General features: G+C 43.9%; 1 protein-coding gene across 1 annotated transcript in view; it reads left to right on the top strand.

Moving 5' to 3' along the window:
- LOC118091932 (collagen alpha-6(VI) chain) overlaps window positions 1–6,766 on the top strand; it is a 64,045-nt gene extending 57,279 nt beyond the window's left edge. The window contains exons 33-35 of the mRNA XM_088654231.1: window positions 1,419–2,093; window positions 4,387–4,483; window positions 5,796–6,766. Coding sequence (XP_088510357.1) covers window positions 1,419–2,093; window positions 4,387–4,483; window positions 5,796–5,799 — 776 coding nt within the window. The 3' untranslated portion in view covers window positions 5,800–6,766. The remainder of the gene's footprint in view (window positions 1–1,418; window positions 2,094–4,386; window positions 4,484–5,795) is intronic.
- The last annotated feature ends 5,433 nt before the right edge of the window (window positions 6,767–12,199 follow it).

The following is a 12,199-nucleotide window of genomic DNA, read 5'->3' as shown; positions in this document are numbered from 1 at the left end:
TATGACCCGGCATATAAGATGACCCCCCAACTTTTGAGAAGATTTTCCTGGGTTAAAAAGTAGTCTTATACGCAGGAATATACAGTACTCAGAGACTTCATGATGTCGAATTACAACAAGAAGATGCCTTACTCCCGGAGAATTATAGATGTCTAAAATTGTGGCCTAATTTTACAGCTTCTCCTTACTTATCTAACATCACATGTAATATACTATTGAGATATAGTAGAGATGTAAATTTTGTACTCGTTTAAGGGTGTTGAACGAGCTTTCACCTGTTGCATTTGACACGGGTAATATTAAAATAAGGAAAGAATTGTCTCAATATTTGGAAATGTGACTCTCAAACCACCAATAATGAGTTTAGGAGCGCATGGGAGACTTTAGATAATCAAAGTTCCCAGTGTTGATAGAATGCAGGAATGGTCACAATGGTCATTTTTATGAGTATTCTGTACCATTTTTATGGGATGTTACGCTTTCTGCAAATTTTGTACACCACCTAACCCTGACATTTTATAATTTATATGGATATTTATTTAAATCTATATAGATATCTCAACAACTCTGAGTCCAGCCAAGCACTAGAAAGGAACATAACTCCCCAGCATTTCCCCAACGGAGGCTGTGAGCCAATTCAATTCTGAGAAGAATTCTTTCCTTTTGCTTGGAGCATTCCATTTGTTTCTAAGAGGCAACTTACCCCCTTGTGTGTGGGAGTGTTCAGGGAGGCAGCAGAGGATATATTGTTTATTAATATCCTTCCTAACTTGCGCTAGCAAGTTCCTTTACTTAGCAGAGTTTCACATTCCCCTTTTAAACTCACAGCGGGTAGCTTGTTGCAGGCTTGTGTAAGCCTCTCTCTCTTAGGTTCGTGGTAGGTTCCCTTATATCCCTCTTAAAAGAATAAGCACACGACAATCTTGTTTAAGATTATAAAAGATGTTTACTCACATCATCAGTTCACAGTTGGACCCCTGAAGGCAGACTTAGTTACAAAGTATATGCATGTGGATCTACCCCATATGGAGGAATGATCCCAGTGTCCTCTGTTGACTGAAAAGCCAACACAGCATCTCAAGCTAAAAAGCTGATCCAACGTAGAAGGAAGTGAGAGAGAGAGAGAGAGAGAGAGAGAGAGAGAGAGAGAGAGAGAGAGAGAGAGAGAGAGAGAGAGAGCTGCGTGCCTTGTCCTTTTGTTACCTGAACAGATAAGGTCACACCCACCTCTAGTCACATGCTAAGGAAGTATGTCCCAGCCAGGAGGAAACAGGAAGTTTTTGACTGGCTGGACCAAACATTCCCTCACATGTCCACTCTAGGAAAACAAGGAATGTTGTACTTGACTGCTATTCATGTATCACATCCCACATTGTGCAGTTTGTAAACCGATGTCTGAAACATGTGTTCGTTTCCAGATAAATGTGAACGAAATGCTGCCTGCGAACGTACCAGAAGAGCTCTCCTGCCTTTGGGATACGTGGACACGGCTTTCATTTTGGATACTTCACGGGCAATGAATCCCAGCGAATTTGAGAAACTGAAAGGTTTCTTAAGCAGCGCACTCGACGCCTTTGAGGTCTCCTCTGAGCCCGCGGCTTCTTCAGTGGGCGACAGGGTGGCTGTGGTGAGCCACGCTGCACCAGCTTTCAGGCCCCAGACACAGCAACCGCCGGCAAAAAAAGAGTTTGACTTGGTGACTTACGGCAAGACGCAGTCAATGAAAAGACATATCCGGGAATCCCTTCGACAGCTGGGTGGAGAAGCTGCTCTTGGCCATGCCATCCAATGGACAATCAACAATATTTTCTCAGCATCTCCCAACCCAAGGAAACACAAGGCTCTCATCATTGTATCTGCTGGGGAAACGAGTCATTGGGATAAAGAAGTGTTGAAGAAAGCATCTCTGAGAGCCAAGTGCCAAGGCTATGCCCTGTTGGTACTCTCCTTGGGACCTAAGTACAATGGCACAGAACTTGAGGAGCTGGCAAGTCGACCCTTGGAGCAACATTTGATTCAGCTTGGCAGAATTCACAAGCCTGAACTGGGATACGCGTTTAGGTTCCTGAAACCCTTTCTATACCTCCTTCGGAGTAAGTTATCGAGATGTGATTTTGAAAGAGTACGCAGCTTTCCATCTCTCTGTTGTTTTTAAGTTTGTTCTGTTGCTGTAGCATGCTTGCGGAGATCTTTTGGGCTCTCCATACCCCTCTGTGCCAGATTAGACATGATCATGGCCTACTGAGTGTCTCTTCACTGGCCTGGCCCTCTACTGTTCTGATTGGCCAACAAACTTGGAAAAGAGGAGAGAGAACAGTTTTCTCAACTTGTAGCATATAATAACAATAATAATAATAATAATAATAATAATAATAATAATAATAATTATACCCCACCTATCTGTCTGGGTTTCCCCAGCCACTCTGGGCAGCTCCCAACATAATATTTTTTTAAAAAAAACCAATAGAACATTAAACATTAAAAACTTCCCTAAACAGGGCTGCCTTCAGATGTCTTCTAAAAGTCAGATAGTTGTTTATTTCCTTGACATCTGGTGGGAGGGCGTTCCACAGGGCAGGCACCACCACTGAGAAGGCCCTCTGCCTGGTTTCCTGCAACCTCATTTCTCGCAGTGAAGGCCCTCGGAGCTGGACCTCAGTGTCCAGGCAGAGTGATGGGGGTGGAGATGCTCCTTCACAACTGTTCTCTCTCTCTTCTGGTGGAATCTAATTAGAAGAAGCAATGTGATCCTGCTTCCTCCTCCACCCACAAGAAACCCACTCATCCCTAGCTACCCCATGATCAGGGGAAGTTCTAGGATAGTATAACCAGACATTCCACTGATGAAAATAGAGACCCTCCTGTGCAAGACAGAGTGATACTGGGGTGAAGTTTGGCAACCCAGCTGCAAGGCCGGGTGGGTAATGGTGGACCGACAGAATCCACACTCAGTTATGCTGCAAGCAGTAAATGGGAACTGAAACTACAGGTGGATGGTTTCTGATGATAAAAGCATCAAGGCAGAGCATGCGCTACGTCGCAAGTGAAATAAGCACAGTGTAGCATCTAACCCATTTTGAGGACACTGAGCCCATTTTATAGCAATAAATTATTAGCCCCCGTGTATCAATCCATGGCATAGAAATCTTAAGCAGAAATCACAACTGAGCGGTAAATTTTAGTATTTATTATTTATTGCATTTATTCATCGTTTCGTATATTTTAAAAGTATTGAAGTGTAAAATACAAAACATCTACAATCAGTTAAAGACCAGATAACAAAAAGAAAACAAAATGCAAAAGTATTCCTAAAGTGTCCATCCAAGAATGCTGGGTGTTTTTGTTTTGTTTTTAAATAAAATATATAGATGCTACCACCAGTCCCTTTAAGCATATGCACAGTGCTTTTTTCTGTTCACCAAGCAATTATAGCCACAGCTTTTCCCACAGAGGACTTACAGAGGGATGGCCTACAACCCACACAGATGAAAATCCCCAGGTCCCCTCTCTTTGCAAGATAAGCACGAAACCACCTCCACTGTCAGCAAACTACAAGTCGTTCCACTCCACCCCACAATCAGGAAATCAGTTCCCAGCAACCATTCACAAAATGGGTCCTTTCCCACCTCCCCTAAAGTGTCTCGTCTCCCCCGGTCATTCCTTCTTCACAATAAACAGAGATACACATGATGTATCCCCCCCCCCTTTGGCCGTGGATAAGCAGAACAAAGCAAAAATAGTCTCTTACCATTTAAAGAGATTTTAATGATCACAGCGGAAGAACAGAGAGTCCATCTCAGAGTAAAGGTGCTCCCAATTAAGGTTTACATCCACTCCCTCCCCTGAGTCATCCTCGCCACTTCCTCAGTTTGCAACCTGATCTCGCAACCACTGTGCCTTCTGTGCAGCTACCTTATCTAATCTCCGCGACCTTGGACTGATCGGCTGGACAGTTTCCAGCGAACCGGAGGCTGTTAACTATCTCTCTCTCCTGGTTCTCCCCAACTTTTGTCTTCTGAACTATGTCCCTCTGCGAACTACTGTTCCAAATCTATACTGTCCCACAGCTCCTGGGAAGATTCAGGATCCTGATCAGTAGCAGGGGGAGGGGGAGGGGAGGCTCCCACAATTCCTCATCTGTGCAGCCCTCCTCAGCACGGTCCCTGACACATGATCTTGAAGAATAATTGCATGTTTTAGCTAAAAGAATTAGAGGGAGGGCCTGGAAATTGTCTTTTGGTGTAGGGCCAGGGCCAGATGCAATCATTAGGACTTTCAGTGTAAGATTCATGAAAAGAGGGGAAATGTGAAAATACACCCTAATCATGGCAAAATCTATTTCCAAACTTTGCGAAGATTCATCCCTGTGTCTTTTTGTCACAACAGGTGGAATCAACAGCTATCCACCAGCTGAACTCCGAACAAAATGTAACAAGGTCACCTCTCAAAATACGAGATACACTTCAAGGAGTCTCAGTCTCATGTAAGTCCAGCCACTTATTTGTAAAGATTATTATAAATTAGAAAAATGTCAATCATGTGTCTATGTATGCATTGCATTCCCTGAAGAATCCTTGGCCACCTAGTATTGGGAATGGAGGGTAGGTTTTTGCCCTTGCGTCAAGATTTCCCCCAAGTACAGGGCTGCAGGCTTCTCTACAGGAGTTAAGGGGACTATTCACTTATATGAGAGAAAAATGAAAGGGTGCAGTTAAGCATACTCTTAGGGAGGGGGCCAGAGTTGTTAATCCATTTCATGGGAGGAGGAAGAACCCAATCATTCAGATCTGAACTGTTTATAGCTAATGGTTGTGACATTATGCTTGGGATGCGGGTGGTGCTGTGGTCTAAACCACTGAGCCTCTTGGGCTTGCCGATCGGAAGGTCGGCAGTTCAAATCCCCAGACAGGGTGAGTTCCCATTGCTCTGTCCCAGCTCCTGCCAACTTAGCAGTTTGAAAGCACACCAGTGCAAGTAGATAAATAGGTTTGTGAACAAACGGTGGCTCCCTCAGCCTAAAAGCAAGATGAGCGCCACAACCCATAGTCACCTTTGACTGGACTTAACCGTCAGGGGTCCTTTGCCTTTTACCTTAATAGTTGTGACAAGTCATCTCTCCCCATCCCAGGGCTTTCCTTCCCATGCCTAGGAAGGGAAAGCCACGTGGCTTTCTGCAACATCTAAGACCACATGACCTACCTGTGGCCTTCCATTTGTACTCTCCCTCTTCCTTCCACCATTGCTTTTGCCATATGATGCTGGATGCACCCCAGTTTCCAAACTCTAGGAGATTCAAGGAGTACCAGTGCTTAGCTCAGATTTTGTTTCCTTGGAAGGAAAGGTTACTGGGGACTGTGGTGTTTTGTGGTTTAATTTACACATATTTACAACCTGAGCATAAGATGGAAGGGCTCACAGCATTAACTCTCCAATAGATTTTGGTTCCCCATTAACTCTTGGCTAACTCTTCTCACTTCAAGGATGATGTGGCCTCCAGTCACATGAGGGGTGAAAGACTAACTTCTCCTTCTGGGGAGATCATTTGCTGTTGTTTTTGTGGCAAGAAGGCCAACTCTTTAGTCACGTAAAAAGGATGCTTAGCAGGCTTAGCTAAGCCCATTAACTTAACAAAGGGACTGGTGTGACCACTTCATCAGTTCCTTCTACAACAGACTCCCATCCTACAGATATAAAGCCGCAGTCTTGGACAGGATCCAAAAACATCATCCAAACCAAAGGCTATCCTACATTTCCCAGCTCATTTTCCTGCAATGTCTGCTTTCGATATTTTTCAGATGACTGAACGAGGACAAACCTGGCATTGAAAAGAAAACTGACTTCTCACCATTAGCCAGCTGCAATCAATGGTGATGAGTTTGGGTTTCTTGTTGTTAGATGGCTGTGTTTTCTGGAAACCAGATGTGGCGTATGAAGTTCGTGGAGTGGATCCTCTTTCTCTTCTTCATATTTTTTAATATGTGGTCTTTCGTTCCCAAAGATTTAGCAAGGCCATATCTTCTGACGGACAGAATGCCTTGAAAGTTCCACTCAACTTAAAGCAGTTTTTGCACACACTTTAAATGTTTTATCATTCCGTGAAAAGTATAAATAACCTCCATTTTTCCAAACACTTCAATATTTGCACTGATTCATGCCATTTTGTGCCTCTTGTGCTTTAGCCTAATGCCGAAACCCATCTTCTCCATAGCTGCCAAGTCTCCCGTTTTTCGCGGGAAACCCCCGGATTTTAATCCGTTTCCCGCTGTTATCCCGAATAGAAAAAAATCCCAGAAATCAGGATTTCCTACCAGATTTCCTACCGGATTTCCTACCAGGGAGGCTCCATTTCAGATGCCGCTCTGCCCATGCCTGGGCACCGGAAATCGGGCAGAGCGGCACCGGAAGTTGCTTCTACGCATGTCCAGACATGCGTAGAAGCGACTTCCGGTGCCGCGCCGCTGATGATCCCACATTTTTCAGCGGGAGACTGGGCAGCTACGATCTTCTCTTTCAATTCATTACTTTTATTTGTCCAGTCTCCATCTCCAGTCAGCCTTTTCTCCTCCAACCTGACCCTTTCGAACCTTTATTCACCGAGTATTTTCTAATTTCCCTTGTTCCACACCTTGCCTGTCTCTAGTTGTCTCTTGCTCCCCCACTGCTTCGTTCCTCCCACCCCCAGCAAATTATCTCTTCTCCTGTACTTGCCCTCCTGATGGCAATGAATGGAATGAAATCATTAAACTCACATTTGTTGCTGGTTTGGACTTCTCTGTAGTTCTCTCTTTATTCACGTAGCTGTTTTGCACTTACTCTGGTTCGTTGCTGGCTTTCAAGCCTGACTTACTCGAGAGGAACAAACCAGAGTCCAGACATCGCTCTAAGCAATGCTGATTTTTACCCACTCGTGCAAAGGAATGAGTGAAGCAACAACAAACAGGTTGAAATGTGCCAGCACACTGATCATTCACACTGTGGTTCAAGTAAGATAGGATAAGCTAGGAATCCTGGCTTATTGTTTACCTGTGTGTGGTTTGCTGCAGGCTTGTGATATTAGCTTGCTTGGGAGCAACAAAGCAGAATCCACCACACTAAGCAATGTCAATTTGTTTTACCCAGCACACTGTATATTGTCGTTCAAGCAGAGATGGAGGTGGGATTCCTTTCGATTTGTATTTAAAGCCAAATGATTAAATTCCAAAGCAATAATGAGAACCAAAACACAGTCATCTTTCAAAATTTTCCCTTATCCAAAATTTGTGGTGTAGTTCTGCAACCATTCCTTACAGAATTTCATATATTAGAGGGAAATGTGCCTAAAAATGAATGTATTAGTTAAAAGAGGGGAGGTGGCATTGCAAGGAGTTCCTCACAACCCCCTTTTTGTTTTAACCACTCTGAGTAATTTAGTATCATCAGCAAACTTGGCTCAAATGGGATCATTTGGGAACAAGTTAAAACAAAAACATGTCCCACAGGTAACTGATCTGTAAGTACAGAGGTACCTCGGTTTACAAACACAATTGCTTCCGGAAGTCTGTACTTAACCTGAAGCGTACTTAACCTGAAGTGAACTTTCCCATTGAAAGTAATGGAAAGTGGATTAATCCATTCCAGACAGTCCGTGGAGTACTTAAACTGAAGCGTACTTAACCTGAAGTGAACTTTCCCATTGAAAGTAATGGAAAGTGGATTAATCCGTTCCAGACGGTCCGTGGAGTACTTAAACTGAAGCGTACTTAACCTGAAGTGAACTTTCCCATTGAAAGTAATGGAAAGTGGATTAATCTGTTCCAGACGGGTCCGCAGAGTACTCAACCTGAAGCGTACTTAACCCGAGGTATGAGTGTAATTGGTTCTGGAAGTCCGTACTTAACCTGAAGCGTACTTAACCTGAAGCGTACTTAACCTGAAGCAAACTTTCCCATTGAAAGTAATGGAAAGTGGATTAATCCGTTCCAGACGGGTCCGCGGAGTACTTAAACTGAACATACTCAAACCGAGGCATACTTAAACCGAGGTATGACTGTAGCAGTAATAGTAGTAGTAGTAGTAGTAATAATAATAATAATAATAATAATAATAATAATAATAATAATAAACTTCTTGGTCTATGTTAGCAGGCAAAAGGGTTTGCAACTTGTAACTGGTTGATTAACTACTTGTGGCTTGACCCTCACTCTAGGGTTGCCATATTTCAAAAAGTGAAAATCTGGTGGTGGGACAACGATGAGTGGTCGGAGGGAGAAGAGTGGGAAGACAAGGTGTTGGAAACTGAATAGGTAAACAGGGCTGAGGGTGCTGGGAGAGTCTGTGGCAGAAAGGGGTCTAGAATCAGAGGCAGAAGCAGGAGAGGAGGGAGGCCAAGAGGCAGAGATGAGTTTGGCTGGTGAAGAGGCACAAATGTCTCCCCCTCCTGCTGCAACAGGCTTCCCTCCCTCCCTGTCTCCCAGAACTAGGAGAGACATGAAAAGGAGCGGAGGAGAGGTTGGCTTCATGCAGGCTCAGTCTCCGATTGCTTGGAGAAAGCCCTGGAGAGGAGGGGGTCTGATGCATGGGGTAAGACCTACCGGAGATGAGCTGCTTTGCTTATTAGGCCTGACACTCAACCAAATGAAGACTGTGTTTTTGCTAATAAAAAGTTAACTCCAACTTTGAACTGTGTGATTTACTGTCGGCTCTTTGGCAATACATATGAAAGAGCTGGTGGAAGAGCTGTTTGCACAAGAGAGGCAAAACTAAATTTATAGATGTCTTCATGCTTTCTGTACAGGCACACTTCTAGGTTCTACACCCATGTAGACATCATTCAGGCTAACATCTGCTGCTCTCCAGATGTTGCTGGATTACAATTATCATCGGTCCTAGGCATGAAAGATTTGGAGAGCTGTAGTCTCAACAAAATCCAGAGGGTTTCAGAGTGGTTTTGCCTGTGCTAGACTATTGCACAAGAAAACTAGAATTCAGTCCATAGAGCGTCAACACCAAAGAGGAAAATTGCTATAGAACTATAGAAACTGTTGAATAAAATGCTATTATAGCCTTGAATAAATTCTTCTGTTCAGCTCTTGCACAAGCGTTTCTGCAGCCAGTGCCTGGAACCATTTTTCTTCCCTTCACTGTTCTTTGGAATTGTGTTGCGATAAAGCTGCCTTGTTAAGCTATAACACATGGCACTGAGGATATGGCTACTGAGCAAATGACACGAAAACTGTAGGAGACAGATGTTATAAGTGAGTAAGGGACTAGTTCGGGCACTGTCAGTTTGATAAGAGCCAGCTGATAAGATACAGTCATGCAGTATTCAAAAGCTATCATAGCTCCAGTTACAGGGGGAGAGACAGCACAGAGCGAAGAACCTTGTGTTGAAAAATCTGTCAATTTTCAGTTTTCGCAGTGGCTTCCCCGCCCCCCTCTCCAGTTTTAGGCTCAGTTCTCCTTTCCACATACGTTCGAAGTTACTTTTTAAAATGTGCTCATTTTATTGTGGATCAACACATTTTAAAAATGTTTTGTGTGTCATTTTTTAAACACACACTTTACCCAGGATATGCACTGGAAAACTGCAAAATTCGGAGTCGGGCAAATTTTGAAGGTTCAATTCAATTTCAGTTCTCATATTGTTTCAGAAATTGTGAGCTGAGTAAGATTGTCTTCCATGAACATGGTCTTAACAGTGAGTCCATAAGTGGCGGTGGAGGCCAATTATGGATCCACACGTTCTTCCATAATGGGGACACGGGTTCCGAGGTGGGAGTTGATCACAGGGAGGGTTGGCCAAGTGTGCCTTCCTCTTAGCACGTTTCTCCCTTTTGTCCCGAGTTCAAGCGTCTTCAAAGTCCACGACAACTTTGGTAAAGGCTGTTCTCCAATTGGAGCGCTCAGAAGCCAGTGTTTCCCAGTTGTCCGTGTTTATACCGTGTTTCTCATATTATAAGACATGTCTTATATTTATTTTTTCCTCAAAAAAACGCACTAAGGCTTATTTTCAAGGGATGCGCCTATCACTATGTCTTATTTTCGGGGTATGGCTTATATTCCTTGAATGCTTAAAAATCCTGCTATGGCTTATTTTATGGGTATGTCTTAAAATATGAGAAACAGGGTACTACATTTTTAAAGATTTGCCTTAAGAGAGTCTTTAAACCTCTTTTGTTGACCACCAGCATTACCATAACCAGCTTTCCATTTTTAAGTTCGGAATAGAGTAGTTGCTTTGGAAGACTATCATCAGGCATCCGCACAACATGACCAGTCCAACGAAGTTGATGTTGAAGAATCATTGCTTTGACACTGGTGAGCTTTGCTCCTTCCAGTACACTGGCATTAGTTCGCCTGTCTTCCCAAGTGATGTGTACATTTTTTGGGAGACACTGTTGATGGAATCTTTTGAGGAGTTGAAGATGGTGTTTATAAGTGGTCCATGTTTCACAAGTGTACAGTAAGGTTGGCAGTACAATAGGAGCAGGTGGCGCTGAGCCACTTGGGCTTGCTGATCAGAAGGTTGGCAGTTCGAATCCCTGCGACGGGGTGAGCTCCCATTGCTCTGTCCCAGCTGCTGCCAACCTAGCAGTTCGAAAGCACACCAGTGCAAGTAGATAAATAGGTACCGCTGCAGCGGGAAGGTAAACGGCAGAAAGGCCTACAAATGGGTGCTGCTGGAGGCAGAGACATCTGGACTGGACATATGCAAGAAGGTGTGTAGGGGGCAGCTGCTGGCATTGTTCAGTGGAATCCCTAATCTGGACCTTGGGTAGTGTCATGAACTGGCAGGACTACGGAGAAGAGGAAGAGGATCCTGGCAAAGGGTGTAGCCGGGACTGGGACACATTGGGGCAAGCAATGGATGAGGAAGGAGTGGTTGGTGTAGGAAGTACGGGGTGACAGCGGAAGACGTGGGGATGGGGGATTATTGCAACCTCCTGCCGGCCAGTGCATTCCAGTTGTCCCCAAGTAACACGGCCACATGCGAAAATATTGCTATTCTAGAAGGTAGATGACTAGATTCATGTCATACCAGCATCAGACCAAACATGTGGGCGATTTACTTAGTACATGTACCAAATAAAAAGAATGTTTGCAGTGTAGACACCAGATTAACAGGCGTACGTACTGTTTCTTGTAAACGAGGAACAGAGAAGCCCTGACGCTGGATATAACAGCAACATTTCATTTCAGATTTTGTTTTTGTCTTCCTTTTAATGCCTTCCAGGTGATAAAGGAAGTCCAGAACACTTAGGAGAAGAAGCAAGTAGACTGTTAAGCTGCAGCTATCGCCATTTCTACTCTAAACAAGAATCTGTCAGAACTCTGGCCATGTTTTAAAGATGTTCACAGAATGTGCCCTCTTGGGACCAGGTCACTATCATGTGACGGTGTCACATGAGTTCCTGTGATGAGATTTACTTTAATCTTGAGAAAGCCATCCCTTTCCCTATTTTCTGCCAGATATTTGGAAATGTACCGGGTGGGTGCGTAAAAAAGAAATAGAGGAAGACGGCACAAGAGAGAGCATTAAGATAATGTCTGGCTCTCCCTCCTGCAGTTTTTAGGATTTTGTGGAACCCTCAAATGTTCTTTACGGGGTTTTAGCACATAGTTTATTTTTAAAACCCCAAAAAATGTTGCTTTCAGGGGTGCCAACTTGAATAAAATATTGGAGAGGGCTCAGGTAAGCCCCGCCCTGCATAATTGGTCACATGATGGGGCAAAGACACACAATTTTGAAAGGTGATGCCATTTACTAGGGGGAACCCTTCAAATATTTTATTCCGGGGGGCTGAAGAGACCTCGGCCCATAGCTGCCAAGTTCTCCCTTTTTTAAAGGGAAATTCCCTTATGCTGAATAGGCTTCCTCGTGAGAAAAGGGAAAACTTGACAGCTATGCCTCGGCCCCTAGGAGTTGGGTCCTATGATTGCTATTGTTAGATAGCGGAAAGGCAGGCTATAAATGAAGTGAATACAGTGGTACCTCTACTTACGAATTTAATGCGTTCCGAACGCACATTCGTAAGTCGAAAAAAATTGTAAGTCGAATCCCATAGGAATGCATTGGGAGAAAAAATTCGTAAGTCGAAGCAACCCTATCTAAAAATTCGTAAGTAGAAAAAATCCTATCTAAACCACATCCAAGATGGCGGACGGAGCTCCATTCGTAAGTAGAAGCATTCATAAGTAGAGTTATTCCTAAGTAGAGGTA

The sequence above is a fragment of the Zootoca vivipara genome, chromosome 11, assembly GCF_965207765.1.
Source record: "Zootoca vivipara chromosome 11, rZooViv2.hap1.1, whole genome shotgun sequence".
Taxonomy (NCBI): domain Eukaryota; kingdom Metazoa; phylum Chordata; class Lepidosauria; order Squamata; family Lacertidae; genus Zootoca; species Zootoca vivipara.
The sequence above is the reverse complement of the archived record's forward strand: the minus strand, read 5'-3'. Positions and strand labels throughout refer to the sequence as shown.